Source organism: Triticum aestivum, chromosome 5B (genome assembly GCF_018294505.1).
Source record: "Triticum aestivum cultivar Chinese Spring chromosome 5B, IWGSC CS RefSeq v2.1, whole genome shotgun sequence".
Classification (NCBI taxonomy): Eukaryota; Viridiplantae; Streptophyta; class Magnoliopsida; order Poales; family Poaceae; genus Triticum; species Triticum aestivum.
The window spans coordinates 265525863-265542669 of NC_057807.1; the positions used below are offsets into that span (position 1 = coordinate 265525863).

The following is a 16807-nucleotide window of genomic DNA, read 5'->3' on the forward strand; positions in this document are numbered from 1 at the left end:
TTTTTGCTCCCGTGAAGAAGCCCAAAGCTGGACCCAAGCCTGAGACTGACTGCCTCTACTGCAAGGGTAATGGTCACTAGAAGCAGAACTGCCCAAAATATTTGGCGGATAAGAAGGATGGCAAAGGTATATTTGATATACATGTTATTGATGTGTTCCTTGCTAATGCTCGTAGTAGCACCTAGGTATTTGATACTGGTTCGGTTGCTCATATTCGTAACTCAAAACAGAAGCTGCGGAATAAACGAAGATTGGCTAAGGACGAGGTGATGATGTGAGTTAGAAATGGTTCCAAGGTTGATGTGATCGCCGTCGGCACACTACATCTGCATCTACCTTCGGGATTAGTTTTAGACCTCAATAATTGTTATTTGGTGCCAGCGTAGAGCATGAACATTATATTTAGATCTTGTTTATTGCGAGACGGTTATTCATTTAAGTCAGAGAATAATGGTTGTTCTATTTATATGAGTAACATCTTTTATGGCCATGTACCCTTAGTGAATGGTCTATTCTTGTTGAATATCGATTGTAGTGATACACCTATTCATAATATTGATGCCAAAAGATGCAAAGTTGATAATGATAGTGCAACATACTTGTGGCACTGCTGTTTAAGTCATATTGGTGTAAAGCACATGAAGAAACTCCATGCGGATGGACTTTTGGAATCACTTGATTATGAATCATTTGATACTTGCGAACCATGCCTCATGGGCAAGATGACTAAAACTCCGTTCTCCGGGACGATGGAGAGAGCTAATGATTTATTGGAAATAATACATATCGATGTATGCGGTCCAATGAGTGTTGACGCACGCGACAGGTATCATTATTTTCTAACCATCACAGATGATTTGAGTAGGTATGGGTATATCTACTTGATGAAACACAAGTCTGAAACATTTGAAAAGTTCAAAGAATTTCAGAGTGAAGTGGAGAATCATCATAACAAGAAAATAAAGTTTCTACGATCTGATGGCGGAGGTGAATATTTGAGTTACGAGTTTGGCCTTCATTTAAGACAATGTATAATTGTTTCACAACTCACGCCACCTGGAACACCACAACATCGTAACCGTACTTTATTAGATATGGTGTGTTCTATGATGTCTCTTACCGATTTGCCTTTATCGTTTTGGGGTTATGCATTAGAGACAGCCGCATTCACGTTAAATAGGGCACCGTCTAAATCCATTGAGACGACAGCGTATGAACTATGGTTTGGCAAGAAACCTAAGCTGTCATTTCTTAAAGTTTGGGGATGCGATGATTATGTCAAAAGGCTTCAGCCTCATAAGCTCGAACCCAATGTGGAGAAGTGCATCTTCATAGGATACCCAAAAGAAACTATTGGGTATCCTTCTACCACAGATCCGAAGGGAAAATCTTTGTTGCTAAGAATGGGTCCTTCCTAGAGAAGAAGTTTCTCTCGAAAGGAGTGGGAGGAAAGTAGAACTTGATGAGGTAGTTGTAACTGCTCTTGAATTGGAAAGTAGCACATCAGAGAAAACTGTTCCCGTGATGTCTACACCAACTAGAGAGGAAGCTAATGATGATGATCATGAAACTTCATATCAAGTTACTACTGGACTTCGTAGGTCGACCAGAACACACTCCGCACCAGAGTGGTATGGTAATCCTGTCCTGGAAATCATGTTGTTGAACAACGGCGAACCTACAAACTATGAAGAAGCTATGACAAGACCAGATTCCGAAAAATAGCTTGAGGCCATGAAATCTAGGATAGGATCCATGTATGAGAACAAAGTGTGGACATTGGTGGACTTGTCGATGATCGGCAAGCCATTGAGAATAAATGGATCTTCAAGAGGGAGACAGACGCTGGTGGTAATATCATTGTCTACAAAGCTCGACTTGTCGCAAAAGGTTTTCGACAAGTTCAAGGGGTTGACTACGATGAGAATATCTCACCTGTAGTGTTGCTTAAGTCTGTCAGAATCATGTTAGCAATTGTTGCATTTTATGATTATGAAATTTGGCAAATGGACATCAAAACTGCATTCCTTAACAGGTTTCTTAAAGAAGAGTTGTATATGATGCAACCAGAAGGTTTTATCGATCCTAAGGGTGCTAACAAAGTGTGCAAGCTCTAGCGATCCATCTATGGACTGGTGCAAGCATCTCGGAGTTGGAATAAAAGCTTTGATGAGGTGACCAAAGCATTTGCTTTTATACAGACTTATGGTGAAGCCTGTATTTACATGTGAGTGGGAGCTCTGTACCATTTCTAATATTATATGTGGATGACATATTGCTGATTGGAAATGACATAGAATTTCTAGATAGCATAAAAGGATACTTGAATAAGAATTTTTCAATGAAAGACCTCAGTGAAGCTGCTTATATATTCGGCATCAAGATCTATAGGGATAGATCAAGATGCTTAATAGGACTTTCACAAAGCACATACCTTGATAAGATTTTGAAGAAGTTCAAAATGGATCAGTTCAAGAAATGGTTCTTGCCTATTTTACAAGGTGTGAAATTGAGTAAGACTCAAAGCCCGACCACAGCAGAAGATAGAGAGAGAATGAAAGTCATTCCCTATGCCTCAACCATAGGTTCTATAATGTATGACATGTTGTGTACCGGACCTGATGTGTGCCTTGCCATAAGTTTGGCAGGGAGGTACAACAGTGATCCAGGAGTGGATCACTAGACAACGGTCAAAATTATCCTTAGGTACCTAAAGAGGATAAGGAAATGTTTCTCGGTTATGGAGGTGATAAAGAGTTCATCGTAAAGGGTTACGTCGATGCAAGCTTTGACACTGATCCGGATGACTCTGAGTCTCAATCTTGATACGTATTGAACGTGGGAGCAATTAGCTAGAGTAGCTCTATGCAGAGCATTGTAGACATAGATATTTGCAAAGTACACACGGATCTAAATGTTGCAGCCCCATTGACTAAAAACCTCTCTCACGAACAAAACATGATCACACCTTAGAACTCTTTGGGTGTTAATCACATGGCGATGTGAATAGATTATTGACTCCAGTGCAAGTGGGATACTGATGGAAATATGCCCTAGAGGCAATAATAAAATGGTTATTATTATATTTCCTTAATCATGATAAAGGTTTATTATTCATGCTATAATTGTATTGATCGGAAACTTAAATACATGTGTGGATACATAAACAAATACCATGTCCCTAGTGAGCCTCTACTAGACTAGCTCGTTGATCAAAGATAGTTAAGGTTTCCTAACCATAGACATGAGTTGTCACTTGACAACGGGATCACATCATTAGGAGAATGATGTTATGGAAAAGATCCAACTATTAGCATAGCATATGATCGTTCAGTTTATGCTACTACTTTCTGAATGTCAAATACATGTTTCTTCGACCATGAGATCATGCAACTCCCGGACTCCGGAGGAATGCCTTGTGTGCCATCAAACGTCATAACGTAACTGGGTGATCGTAAAGGTGCTCTACATGTATCTTGAAGGTGTTTGTTGGGTTGGCATGGATCGAGACTGGGATTTGTCACTCCATGTGACGGAGAGGTATCTCTGGGCCCTCTCGGTAATACAACATCACAAGAAGCTTGCAAGCAAAGTGACTAAGGAGTTAGTTACGGGATGCTGTATTACTGAACGAGTAAAGAGACTTGCCGGTAACAAGATTGAACTAGGTATGAAGATACCGACGATCGAATCTCGGGCAAGTAACATACCAATGGACAAAAGGGAACTATGTATGTTGTCATAAAGGTTCGATCGATAAAGATCTTCGTAGAATATGTAGGAACCGTTCCCGCTATTAGTTATTGACCGGAGAAGTGTCTCAGTCATATCTACATCATTCTCGAACCCGTAGGGTCCGCACGCTCAACGTTCATTGACGATATAGTATTATATGAGTTATGTATGTTGGTGATTGAATGTTGTTCGGAGTCCCGGATGAGATCACGGACATGACAAGGAGCTCCGGAATAGTCCGGAGGTAAAGATTGATATATGGGATAATAGTGTTTGGTCTTCGGAAGGGTTCTGGAATTCATCAGAAGGGGTTTCGGATGTTTCCCGAAATGTTCTAGTGTGAGAACACTTTATTTGGGCCAAGGGGTAAAGCCCATGAGGCTTTAGGAAGGTGCAAAAGGAGTTTTGCGGAGACTAGGGGCCAGACACCAGGCACCCTGGCGTCTGGGGCCAGACGCCAAGGACCCTGGCGTCTGGGGCCAGACGCCGAGGACCCTGGCGTCTGGTCCTGGAGTCCGAGAAGGACTCTTGCCCTGCGAGCAAAACCGACTTTGAGGAGGCTCTTTCTCCATGAAACGACCCCAAGGCTCAACATATAAATAGAGGGGCAGGGCTAGCACCCAGAATTCATCAAGATTCACCAAGCCGTGTGCCGTCAACCCCGCCCCTCTAGTTTATCCTCCGTCATAGTTTTCATTGTGCTTGGCGAAGCCCTGCGGAGATTGTTCTTCAGCACCACCATCACCATGCCGTCGTGCTGCGGAACTCATCTACTACTTCGCCTCTCTTGCTGGATCAAGAAGGCGAGGACGTCATCGAGCTGAACGTGTGTTGAACGCGGAGGTGCCGTACGTTCAGTACTTGATTAGGACAGATCGTGAAGGTGTACAACTACATCAACTGCGTTGATAAATGCTTCCGCTTAGGAATCTACAAGGGTATGTAGATGCTCTCCCTCTCTCGTAGCTATACATCTCCATGGATAGATCTTGAGTGTGCGTAGAAAGTTTTTGTTTTCCATGCAACGTTCACCAACAGTCCTTTTTCTGAAGACGTTGTCGCGGATGCTCCTAGTCCTTCATTTGCTCCAGGTGAAAATCTTGATCCTTTGGATCGGACGATGGCGGCGCTCCGGCGTCATACCCTTCCAGGAGGCATATCTTGGAGCCCATGTGCGTCGGCGGTCAACTTGGGTCCTCGAAGTGGCTAGTTCACCATTGAGGGCTTCGTCATCCCCGAAGCGGTGCTTTTTGTTCATCATTTGGTCGCTTGGGGTTGATGTTGTTGATCTTATGTACCTTTGTATCTCATCTTGGGTGTGTGGGTTGTGGGTTGTTGTATGGTTCGGATGTTTGTGGTTCGTTGCTTTATATATAAAGCGGGGCGAAAGTTTTTTCCGTGTGTTCACCATGTTGGATCCGCCAGATTGGACCTATTACCTTCGTTCAGGTATACTAGTCCTCGTATTCTGGGTCATATTTTGACCATGGCTTTTTAATTAATAAATATAGTTTTAATAGAATGTAGGTTATATCGTAGTAACATTATCATTGGAAACTATATCTATAAATATTAATTCAACAATATATTTAATATAGTAGAGAGGTGGTGACGCTAGCTCCTGCTTCATGCGGTAGCGTGGCGGCGAGGGTGGCTCATCCTTCACGCGTGCTTGCGGTGACGGCGTTGGACCATGTTTCCAGAGCAACCGCTTCGTCAGCAACTCTATCTGCCGCAAGAACTCGTCTCCTCGTATGTGGCCGCGGCCGCGGCCTTCGAGAGGAGGCGTAACTGCTGCGACTACACTTGGTCCTCCTCGTCGGAGAAGGAGACGACGATCCTTGTCGGAGAAGAGCTCAAGAGCCCTGTAGAGCGACGACGAAGGTGCCATGATCCGGAGGGTGATGCGGAGCTGTCGCCGCTTGCCCGTGCGAAGAACCATGACTTGGGCATGATGGATGGGGAGATGAGGAGTTCGGAGATGACGAGAGACGGCTAAGCGCGGAGAGGAGTTTGAAGAGATGCAATGAGGACAACGCCAGAGGATGACTTAAATAGGCGCAGCAGCCAAGTGAAGGGATTGAAAGCCAGCTTCAATGCGGCAAGTAGGCTTCTTGGTCGCCGCGTCTTGCATTGAAGCGATACCAATGCTGTTGAGTCACGTCTACTACGGAGGGGAGCTGACCGGCATGAGTGTGCGGCAACCGCTTTGCGCAGGAGGGTTTTTAGGCGAGAGGGTTTTCTGGTGGGACCAGATTGTGGGACGCACGTGGCCAACGGTGGTCCGGACACCCGCCCGCCTGTTTGCCTTCAATTTGCAGGAAAACGAACGTCCCGACACACCCCCTTGCCTTCAATTAGACACACCCCCTTGTTTGCCTTCAATTAGAAAAACGAACGTCTGGGGCAGTTCGTGGACAGCTAGGGTACCCTGGGTACCAAAATGCGTCCGAACCACGGGCAGTTTACGTCAATGGAAGTTTGTGGCATTCTGTCAACTTTCCTGCGATGAGAGGATTTTGACAAAATGACGCACCTTTCCTTGGCCTTCGCGGCTTCGCCTTATCCATGCACATCCTCTTTCTCGAAAAAGATGAACCTTTCCTTTTGCCTTCGCCAAGATAAACTGAAAATGCGCTTTCAAGAAAAGAAAAGAAAACAAGCCTGACGTGATTTTTATTTACTCCAGTATTTCCTTCGTGCCACACCACCGTACACAAGATACATTGCTTTATCAGGACACAAGCGCGCGCAATGACCCCTCTCCGTTTGCTGTAGCCGGTGCTTTGCCCTGCCCATCTTTCTCTTATTCACCAACGCCGTGTCATTCGCTTCACATCTCCGCTACAAGCCTGGACTGCGCCAGCGCCAGGTCGAATGCACTCAGAGAGTGGGGAGGCAGCGTGACCTCCATCTCCTCCGACGCGTTACGCAACTCGATCGTCACCGGCACAACCTGCATCGTTCATCATAGTCAAACGCAAGGGCATTGCCTGCTTCAGATGAGCTGACAACCAGGACAAAACAGACAACAGCACTTGCAATTGCCATGCCTTCAATCATGTCATATCATAACCGAGGGCAACGGGGTCTACACTTTGCGGCGGATTTGATCTGAATGCAAGCAGAGATTGGTGTGATACCTTGTTTGGGTTAGCGAAAGAGTTCTCGTCCATTACACTGCCAGATGTGAGAACGGTGGCGGTGGATCCGAGCGCATTGATGCTGCTCTGGAGCCCAGTTGCCGAGATCGTAAGGCTCACGGCATCTGGCCCGAAGTTCACAATCTGCAAATGCATGAGCTTCCGAGATCAGTACAGCTCCGTCCAGATACCGGCTAGGATGCCAAAAGTTTGTACTTACCTTCACTCTCAGGAAGCTGTTATCGTCATCATGCCACGTGATCGCGGATGCTGCCAGCGAACCAGAGCAGCTTGAACTGAGACTGATGGGATGGATCGTAGCACCGCTTGATTCACGGAAAAGCTTCTGCATCCAGTAACTGGGAGTTCCATATTGCTGCCAGGAGTTGAAGACGATAGCGTCTGGGTTCCACCTGATTGTCACGTTCGAATGTAATTATTTCAGTGCTAAAATAATCAACATGAACAGGTGAAATGTAGAAAGAGCAAGCCACTGATTGATAACTAACGTGCGGTCGTTATCATTTATGAAGAGCGGTGCATAGCTTGCCATATGAACAACATCACTGCAAAAAAAGAAGGGAATGGTCAGGTAACTCAAAAGTAAACATCACTTTGTTGTTTCTAGTAGAACGCAATAAATCTCCATTAGGTAGACTCGATGAGGAAACATAGCGTCAAACTTTTATCCACGCCTCAGGTGCAAATCACCCAACAACAAAGTGCCAAATAAAAAATATTTTGAAGGAGAATTACCTATTCTTCTCCAGCCCAGTAAGGAAAGCGGCCTCTGCCAATGAAGCAAGAAGACTTCCTCTGCCGGCGTCGTTTCCTGTAACAGCATACTCGCTAACAAAAGCCTGCACCCAAAATTAGATTCACAAAGATGCTTAGTGTGGCTAGCCAGGATGAGGCGATGCCAACACCCAAGGCATCTACAGTGATGTAAATAAGTAAGAGAATGCATCAAATTCCCAAGATTTGTCCACAACATATAAAAACACCACGTGGTCGATATCCTTCTTAATCATCCTCAAGATATTCATCAATGACTTTACATTGGCAAATTGCATAACATATTTAGGTGTAGTCGGCAGAACTGTATGACCCCCCCCCCCCCCCCCTCCCCTGGCCTAATTTAGCCTATGTTCAACTGGGTGTCTAGCTCAACCATTTTTAGGTGAACTGATAATAAACCTAAACAAACATGGAGTGTTACATAACTAATATTAAGAACAAGAGAACCATTTTACAGTAAGCGTACATCAACAAGGTAGGCTATCCTAGGAATACCCCTTGAAAAATATGAGCAAGTTGTGAATTCATATGAAAGGTAGTACCATGAAAACAAGAGCCTTTGCAAGGCTGTTTCACAGGCATCTTTCTGCAACATAAAAAGGTCTGCAAAGCAATGACAACTAAGGCATACCTTGGGTCCACTACGAGAGGTATTGTCAAATGTATTCTTCATGGAAAATAGTGCCCTGGAACCGGTATAGACCTAAAAAGAAGAAGCATCCTCAAGATCTCAGAAAAAAACTTGAGTGCTCGACCTTGGTGAGATAGAATTATAGTATCTATACAACAAGAAAGGCAAACAGATCTGGTAGCAAGTAGCGTACATGGAAATCATATAGATCAGCAGGATGGTCAAGTGGTCCAGATGAACCATCACAATTTGAAATCATCTGAATGTCTGGATAGGCCTCTCTTATAGCATTGTAGAACTTAAGGTAGTTACCTGTTCAATAGAATTAGAGAATGTCATGTATCTAAAGACATCATATCAGTAGTAAATAGTTGTAACCGGTGGTTCTCTATAGTTCAAGTAAAATTTATACACTACAACAGGGAGTTATGGTAAGATAGAAACATTTTACATGCAAAATCAACCAAAATAATTAAGGGGCAGATAACTACTTTCGTGTTTTCTTAGCTGTTGGGGACATATCGGTTTATCTCGGGTACAGAATGCTCTTAAAATACGAGAACATTAATCCACAATATCAGTGTCTGGTCAGCGTTGGAATGAATCACCTTCACTGAATCTAAACCTTGGAACCTTAGAAACGCGATCATTGCTATCTACCATAATACACTGGACAGTAGTCTCCCCATCATCAGATGGATGCAAATTCTTCTTCCCGCAATCAGACCACTCAGATGACGAGTACATATTCTCTTAAGTTTAAGGGATTTCTATTTGATATCTATAGGCACTGCTCAGCCTGATAAAATACTAGAATGAGAAACATTGCCTCATCAAAAACTTTGACTTGATATCCCTCTCTTCCCCATACTTAGAAATGCTTGACAGAAAGTTGAATGGTTGATTATCAAATGAGATCGTTAGCTTATATGGGTAGGTCGGACAAATTTGAATTATGTACATGATGCACCTTGCACGTTAATATATTCTTGTTATTTTTCATATGCACAAATGTGACTCTCCGCACACAATCACGAAATCACATATTGCATATGTTATTTATTTTAGTAGATATATCATGGTCCAGCTATGCTTCCTGTTCCTTGATTGTACATCTTAATATTGTGCACAGGGCATTAAGTGTGCAGATTACCACAAAAAAGACTTGAGTGTGGAATGAATGCTGTTGAAATTTTACCACGGTAATTTTCTTTCCCACAATCTTCATTTCCGATTGCAACATATTTGACTGGGAATGGTTCAGGATGCCCCATTGCAGCTCTAACAGAACCCCATGTTGATTCTGCACTCCCCCTTGCAAATTCTAGACTGTCCAGTATATCCTGTAGAGCAGATGATAACAACAGTTCCATAATAATGAACCTAAATGGTGAGTTACGACAACTACCTAAGCCTGCAAACAAAATTGGAATCTCTTGACGAGTGTGATACTATTCACTATTCAGAGAAACGTACAATTAACTTTGTGTTCAATATCATCTCTATTTCTGAGCTATGTTAATAAGAAACTAAAGAAATAAGACCAACACCATCTCTGTTCCAATATTGATCAGCAAGAAAAAAGAATTTTACTACTATTTTAGGCCACTCGAGCAGACTCATCATACATATTTCTCCTGTTAGGTTCAGAGTAGTAAGGTTTCTAATCTACAGATATGCCCAGAAAAGAAAATGTATTGGTCCGCTCTGCTAGAAAATTAGTTGGGAGTTCAAACTTCAGGACATACCTTTACGAAAGGAGCAATAGCAGTAGTATCAACTTCATCATGGTGGCTGATTCCTGATAATTAAGGGAGAACTTTCGTAAGTAAGGAGGGAAACAGTAGTGGTCAAAGATATAAGATATCTAGTAATAATTACCATTGTTGAATACCCAGACTGGGGCAGCACCGAGAACTTCAGAAAGCTTTTATATAGGTTTCAAAAGTTATATATAATTAAAGGTAATAACAGAAAAGGAAAGGGTGAAACGTTGTAAACAAGCACCTGAAGAAACTCATAATATCCGAGGCCATCATCGGTCCAGTAATTCCAGACATCCCCATAGTGTCCAGGCCTCTCTTCCCATGGACCTATAGAGTCCCTCCATCTGAATGCGTTTCTTAACCAACTGCCTTCAACAAAGCAACCTCCTACAATAGTTGCATGTGATCTAGTCAATAATCCCAGATATGTCTGAATAATGTATGTGCAAACATCACGAATTCGATTTTTTCAATCAGAAGCAGTTTCAACAAACCAGGGAATCTCAAGAACCGGGGTTTTAAATCCAAAAGCATGGATATGAGTTCTGTGCGGAAACCGTGCCCCTGAGAGTACAGAGAAATTTGGTATGTCAAACTCTCAGATAAACATATGCACCACTGGTATATTCATATACTACAACAATTAAAAAAAATAAGTTGAAGTTTCTAAGTTTTAACAAGATTAAATTCCAGTATAGCTTTACTTGAGATGTACTAATATTCTGAGTATCAATATTGACAACAAAAGTATGATTTACCTTGTATGTATCCGAAGGCATGAGTGATACTTGATCAAGCCATACAACTCCCTTTGTCTTAGCTGTTATTTGAAGTCTTGAGGTTCTGTCTGTTCCTTGAGCAACCAACTTCTGGTCCAATTTTATCCAATTCGATCCGCCAGGTACTCTGCAGAAGTGCAAACCTTTCCTTAACTGTTAATCAGTGGCACAGCTAGAAAAGTACTTCGGGGGGTGGGAGGGGTGGCAAAAGGCAAATCTGAAGATCGGAGGGGGCAAAACACTATTATTATTTTCCATCTAAGCCCTCCAAATATATTTTTTTCCTTCACAATTATTTCTCTTTCAAAGGCTGGGGGTACAGTGGCCCTCTCTGGCGTACACATACCTCCACTAGTGTTGCTAATAGTCAAATTTACTCGTCATGATGTCCAAATTTGAGAGAGAAGATGCTAACCGTATGGCAGCTGAAGCCAGAACTCGTAATCCGTCAGAGCTTGTTAGTGAAACTGTCATTTCTATCATTTCTGGTGACTTGGCATGCATAACTAGATTGTAGGTCTTCCCATCCTCTATGTTCTGGAGATTGGAATGATAATTATGATGGCATTATTGGAAAGCAAACAAATGAAAATGCAGTATATTACATAATGTGCACAAAATTTTGACAAACACGACAGATTGAAAGCTGACATTACCTGAAAGCTACACACAACATGCATGGTGCTAGTTAATTCTGGTTTCATGAGGAAAAAACGCGAAGTAACAGCAGTATGCTATGATTAATCAACCTATGATCGACGTAAACTCATACCATGCCCCAGAACCCAGGGTTGTAAATGCCAACACCGCCAACTGGGCAGTTATCACAGAGAACCTCCATTCTTAGAGCAACCTTGTTTCGCCTGAAACATGACGTGCGGTCTGTTCCCACAAATATGGAAGAGTCATCTCCAATGATGGACCATGGTTCAATATTTGATGGAGTATGGGGGCCTCCAGCTTCAAAACCTGGATCGTAGGAAAACCAAGTTATTCTAGACCTTGAAAATCAACAGCAACTTAAGTGAATGCCTATTGGTTTATTCAGGATGTGTAAGATGGAATTTCCGTAATTGGACAATAGTCATGACTGACTTGAAGATGTTGTGGTAAAGTAGATTTGAATTCATCATGAAGAATAGGTCAATAGGGAATTGTAACCTTCAGACAATAACATTTAAGGGTAGCTCTTCTAAATTTATTCTATATGCTTTTCTTTGTCAACAGATATAGTTCCCTGTTTAAGTTCAGATGTTCAAATGCACTGGATTGGATAGGAATGTTGCCACATGTCAGTTTTACTTCAAGTGTTGTGTATTAGATTTGAGAAGTATTTAAGTACCTCTATTACTAACAAGCTCTGCCCATATTCCACCAGCTCCTGCATGGTTGATCTCCTACATTATTAGTCAATCCAGTTGAAGTGAGAACCTGATGGAACATAATTGGTACAGATGGATTATTCTGTGAATGCAGTGAACCTAGAAATGCCTGCAAAGTGCCACGAGAAAAAGATGAACTAACAAGATCTGCATCACTTTTCTCACCTCAAAAAATATTCCAAACAGCGTATCAGGGATCTTTCGAGCAAGGTGCGATGAGGCATCAACACCAAGGCGTGCCACTTGTGTGATCTCAAATTCTGATGCCGAACATTTGCAGCTCACGCAGAAGAGAAGCAACAAGCAAAGAATAGTACGGATACGACAGAGCGTTTCTTTGGAACCCATACGCTCCAAGTTCTAAAGACTAACCAATCTGTCAGTTTGAACAGATAACAAATCAGGATACATTATGCAATGCCAATCACGTCTTTTGATGGAAATTATAAGAACAAACTACTCAAACATGTCACCACCAAATTATAAAACGACAATAAGGCCGACCCTGGCCATGGAGTCCTGCCAGGGTCAGTTGGCATGTCCAAAACAATACATATCTATACAACTTAACCAAATAACTTGCCACTCTATACTATTTGTAGAGCATGAAGTTTAAGAATTAAAAGGCATTTATTTACAGATTATACAACTAAACACTTGTTTTTAGACAGGAAATGGGAGCTGAATTCAAATGGTCCTATCACTGGTTGAACGAAAGCACAGACATGGAGCAATTCTCTTGTATTGGCCATTTCATCGAACAACTCATCTACGAAATCAAGAACCGAAGGAGTAAACAAGCAGGGCCAGAAGCAAAGAAAAAGATCGCAGTTCGAGGAGAGTCCTCACCAGGCAGCGCAGTTCGAGGAGAGTCGTGAGTGCGGGGTGCAGGGAGACCCGGAGGCTGCGGCCTTAAGTAGGCGAGGCCGGAGGCGACGTGCCGGTGGCTTCGGAGTGAAGCGCGCGGGGTGCACAACGGCCTCCGCCGTGGGATGACGGAGGCTGGCGGCGCCACGGCTGGTTGCTTGCCGGGGTGTGCTTCGGCGGCGGCGTCAGACCACTGACACGCGTGGGCCCCGGAGCGAGCGGTGGTGCCTATCCGCATCGCTGTGCCCTTTTAATTTGGGAAACCTTCCGAGACGGCGCGCCGGCCGAATCGTTAGACCGGTCGCACCGCTCGCTTTCTCTACATGTAGGCCCACCACCGAACGATCATCTACCTTATCTCTTCAGGACAACACCATCCACTCATTCTTTGCTCGTGCATCTCCTCTACCGCAACCTCCTCCGCTCGCCTCTTTTCTTCCTCTCTTGTAGATGCTTACGCCTCCCTCACCGGCGACCGGCTGTGCCGCCAGCCATGGCCACCGCGCCTCCCCCACCGTGGCTGCCCCCACCCCGCCCCCTCACGCCCCACCAGCGACCAGCGCTGCAAACCAACCCCCACCGGTGCTGCCGATGGCAGCGAGAAGTAATGGAGAGCCGCGGCGGCCGACGTTGAGGCGTTGCAACCATGGCGACAAGTGATGGAGATCCATCATTTTCTTTTCTTGGAAGCAGCCCCAATTTTTGCTGCAGACGCCCTTGATTTTTGCTGAAACCAGTGTAAGATTTTGCTACAACCACGTTCTTTTTCTATGGAACCAACTCGAAGTTTTGTTGCCATGTCATTTGCTTTTTGGTACAACCGGTTTTCAATTTTGCTACCACCATCTGCAGTTCTTGCTGGAACCAATTAATTATTTTGCTACCACTATTTTCGTTTCTTTTTTATAGAACCAACCCAAATTCTTGCAACCATGTCATTTGTTTTTGATACAACCAATGTACATTTTTGCTACAACCAACCTCGGTTTTTGTTGGAACCAATCAATTATTTTGCTACTATGTTTTTTGGGGGGAACCAGTGCATCAATTTCTTTGCTACCACCGTTTGAGTTTTTGCTACAACCAATGTTCTCAATTGCTACATCCAACACGCATCACAGTGTCATGTAATTTGTTGGAACCAGCAAACATTCTTGATTGAAGCGGCATGATTTTTTGTTGGAACCAGTGTTTCTTTTTGCTGGAACTAGCTAATTTTTTTGCTACAAATCTACTACTGGAGTTTTTGTGCTGTTGAGAGTTTTGCTGGAACCATCATTATTTTTTGCTGGAACCGGCAAATCTTTTTGCTTCAACCCAGCATTGGAGATTTTTATTGCTTTTTTTGCTAGACATGACGCTGCAAGTTGACAATGGCGGCGAGCCGGAGACGGGGACGCCAGGGATGCTCCAACCATGATGACAGCGCACTAGAACCCTCCTGTGTTTGAGTTGCAACCATGACGAGCAGAGGCAGCCAAGGCAAGTGTCGGACACGACCGTCAGGCAAGCGGCAGGCGAGCGCGGGTGACGGGCGTGATGGCGCGGTGGAAAGCAAGCACGGGAAGACGAGGACTATCGCGGGCGGCCGGCGAGCACACAGATCTGGCATGTGCTCTCGCTGTCCTTTTTTTCATGTTTCCTGTGCGTGTTTTTTTTCTGCGTGTTTGACTTTAAAACAAAGCAATCAGACGGTGGGGAACCGATGTATCGGGCGGCTGGGGCTTGACCGGCCGAACAGTTCGGTCGGCGCGCCGGCGCCTACAAGCGCCCTTTTAATTTGTGCGCGGCGCATTCGTCGTGGCAACGATCCATCCAACGGCTTTGGAGACTGAGTTTGTCTGTGTCCGGATCTCTGTGTCCACACATACAAGGATGCTCTTGGAGGAATTTTATAGGAAAAAAATGAGAAAAATTCACTGTAGGTCACAAAACTTGAGCCGGTTGACACTTTAGTACCACTATTTCAAAAATACCCGAACTACAGTTCATGTACTTGCGCAAAGGGTTCACTTTGGTCCGTATATACGAATTTAGCTACGTATTCGCTGACTTGGCCGAGTCAGCTGTTGCTGGCTAGGCTTTGACCGCCACCTGTGTAGCACCTAGTCGGGGGGGGTAATACTAGTAGTTCGGTTTTTTTTGCAAATGCGCCAACACCTGAACATTAAACGCTCGCGCACCTGGTGGGACCGCACCCGCTCGCACCCTCTCTGCTCGTCGTCGCTGCCGAGGTAGTGCCTTTGCTCGTCGGCGTCGACGACGGCTCCATGAGCACGTCGTCGGACGCTGAGCTGCCGCCGTCCGCGCCGTTCGGGAGGGGCCTGCGGACGTGCCTCTTGCTCCTTCGCGTCGTCATGATGATGCCTCGCCGCCCATGTACGGTACGTCGCCGTCGCCGGCAGCTCCGTTGCTCGATCTGTCCAATTTAGCTCCCGTAAAGAGTTCTTGGTCGCATCAATTGCGCGTACGAGCTAGGGTTTGGGCGTTCGTTCAACTCTCTGACGGATTGGGTGTGGGGTGGTAGGGTTTTAGCAGTTTCTTGAAGAACTTTGTGGCAGACCATAAATAGGGCTGCGTCATGGGGGGTTTGCAGTAGATGGCCATGTTTGCAGAGATCTGGAGTGGTTAGGGTTCTTTCTCCCCCCAATTTGTCATGGGTCCAGGGGTCTAGGGTTTAAGCAGTAAAGTTTGCTTTTAGTGTCAGAGTGTTAATTGGACCAAAATTGTTTTAATTTGCAATTACATTGGGTCAGATTTACCAAAAATGGTTGCTTTACGACCTGTAAGATCATACATTTGTTAATTGCAGCCATGAGTCTCTGTTTTTCTTTCTGAAAAAGTCAAAAAGTCTGAATGTCTGGACTGTCTGAACCTCTCTGTAGCCTGAAATGTCTGAACTTTTTCAACTTGATTGTTTTGCATGACCCTTAAGCAACCACTTCTCTATTGAGGTCATACATGGTGGCTACTTTCTGTGTGCTGGCAAGCATAGGGATTATCACAAAGGTCACTCCATTTGGTATGATTACTGTGACATAGATAGTTGGACACCTAATGTTGTTGCCAGTCTAGTGGAGGAAATTGGATATGAGTTTGAGGGCAAGATCAGGGCTTATTGGTGTGTTCCTGGGTTGACAGTCTACAAGAATGGATTAAGAGAGACTAAGTTAGGGGACAACACTATGACAGAAAACATGAAGGATTGTGCTCTGAATGGCAACCACTTCCAACAGATTTTCCTTGATCATGGGATCATTTATTTCTCCTGTTCCTGTTCACTCTGATGATGAGGATCCTCCAGTTGTCAGGTTTAGTGGCATTAGGCCAAATAAGGAGAAGGCACACCAGCAGCAAGAAGAGCAGACACAACAACAGCAAGAGGAGCAGGCTCAGCATGATCAAGTTGAACAGGAGCTGCATCAGCATGATCAAGAGCATGAGCATGATCAAGAGCATGAGCAAGATGCCGAGTCAGAAAGTGTAGCAGATTCAGAAGAAGATCATTTCATACCAAGTCCACCCCAGCCTGGAACTACTTACCTTTCATCTCAGTTTGGGTTTAGGGCCAGGAAATCCTCTAGGTTTTTGAACATGGATGCAGCAGACACAGTTGGTTGTTCAGTAATGCATGATTCAGATGAAGATTACATTCCATAAATTGTAGATTCAGACATTGATCTGCAGGATGATGATGAGTTGTTTG

At 44.2% G+C, this 16807-nt stretch overlaps 1 protein-coding gene and 1 long non-coding RNA gene across 3 annotated transcripts; one reads left to right on the forward strand and one right to left on the reverse strand.

Moving 5' to 3' along the window:
• Positions 1-6384: 6384 nt before the first annotated feature.
• Positions 6385-13370, reverse strand: LOC123111290 (alpha-L-arabinofuranosidase 1). Of its 2 annotated transcripts, XM_044532046.1 has the most exons (18): positions 13084-13370; positions 12400-12610; positions 12195-12249; positions 11625-11821; positions 11268-11389; positions 10832-10979; positions 10568-10637; positions 10315-10460; positions 10189-10234; positions 10056-10108; positions 9506-9650; positions 8501-8619; positions 8308-8379; positions 7635-7738; positions 7388-7444; positions 7099-7291; positions 6879-7022; positions 6385-6691 (listed from the first exon to the last, which is right to left on the reverse strand). In XM_044532046.1, the coding sequence occupies exons 2-18, from the start codon at positions 12580-12582 to the stop codon at positions 6569-6571; spliced, it is 1977 nt and encodes a 658-aa protein (XP_044387981.1). In that variant the 5' UTR covers positions 12583-12610; positions 13084-13370; the 3' UTR covers positions 6385-6568. The 2 variants fall into 2 exon arrangements, with proteins under 2 accessions (XP_044387981.1, XP_044387982.1); XM_044532047.1 differs by lacking the exon at positions 13084-13370 and having other exon boundaries at positions 12195-12283.
• A 98-nt stretch (positions 13371-13468) lies between these two features.
• LOC123111291 (uncharacterized) lies at positions 13469-15092 on the forward strand. The gene is made up of 2 exons (XR_006454361.1): positions 13469-13839; positions 14454-15092. It is a non-coding gene; the product is annotated as an uncharacterized lncRNA (long non-coding RNA).
• The last annotated feature ends 1715 nt before the right edge of the window (positions 15093-16807 follow it).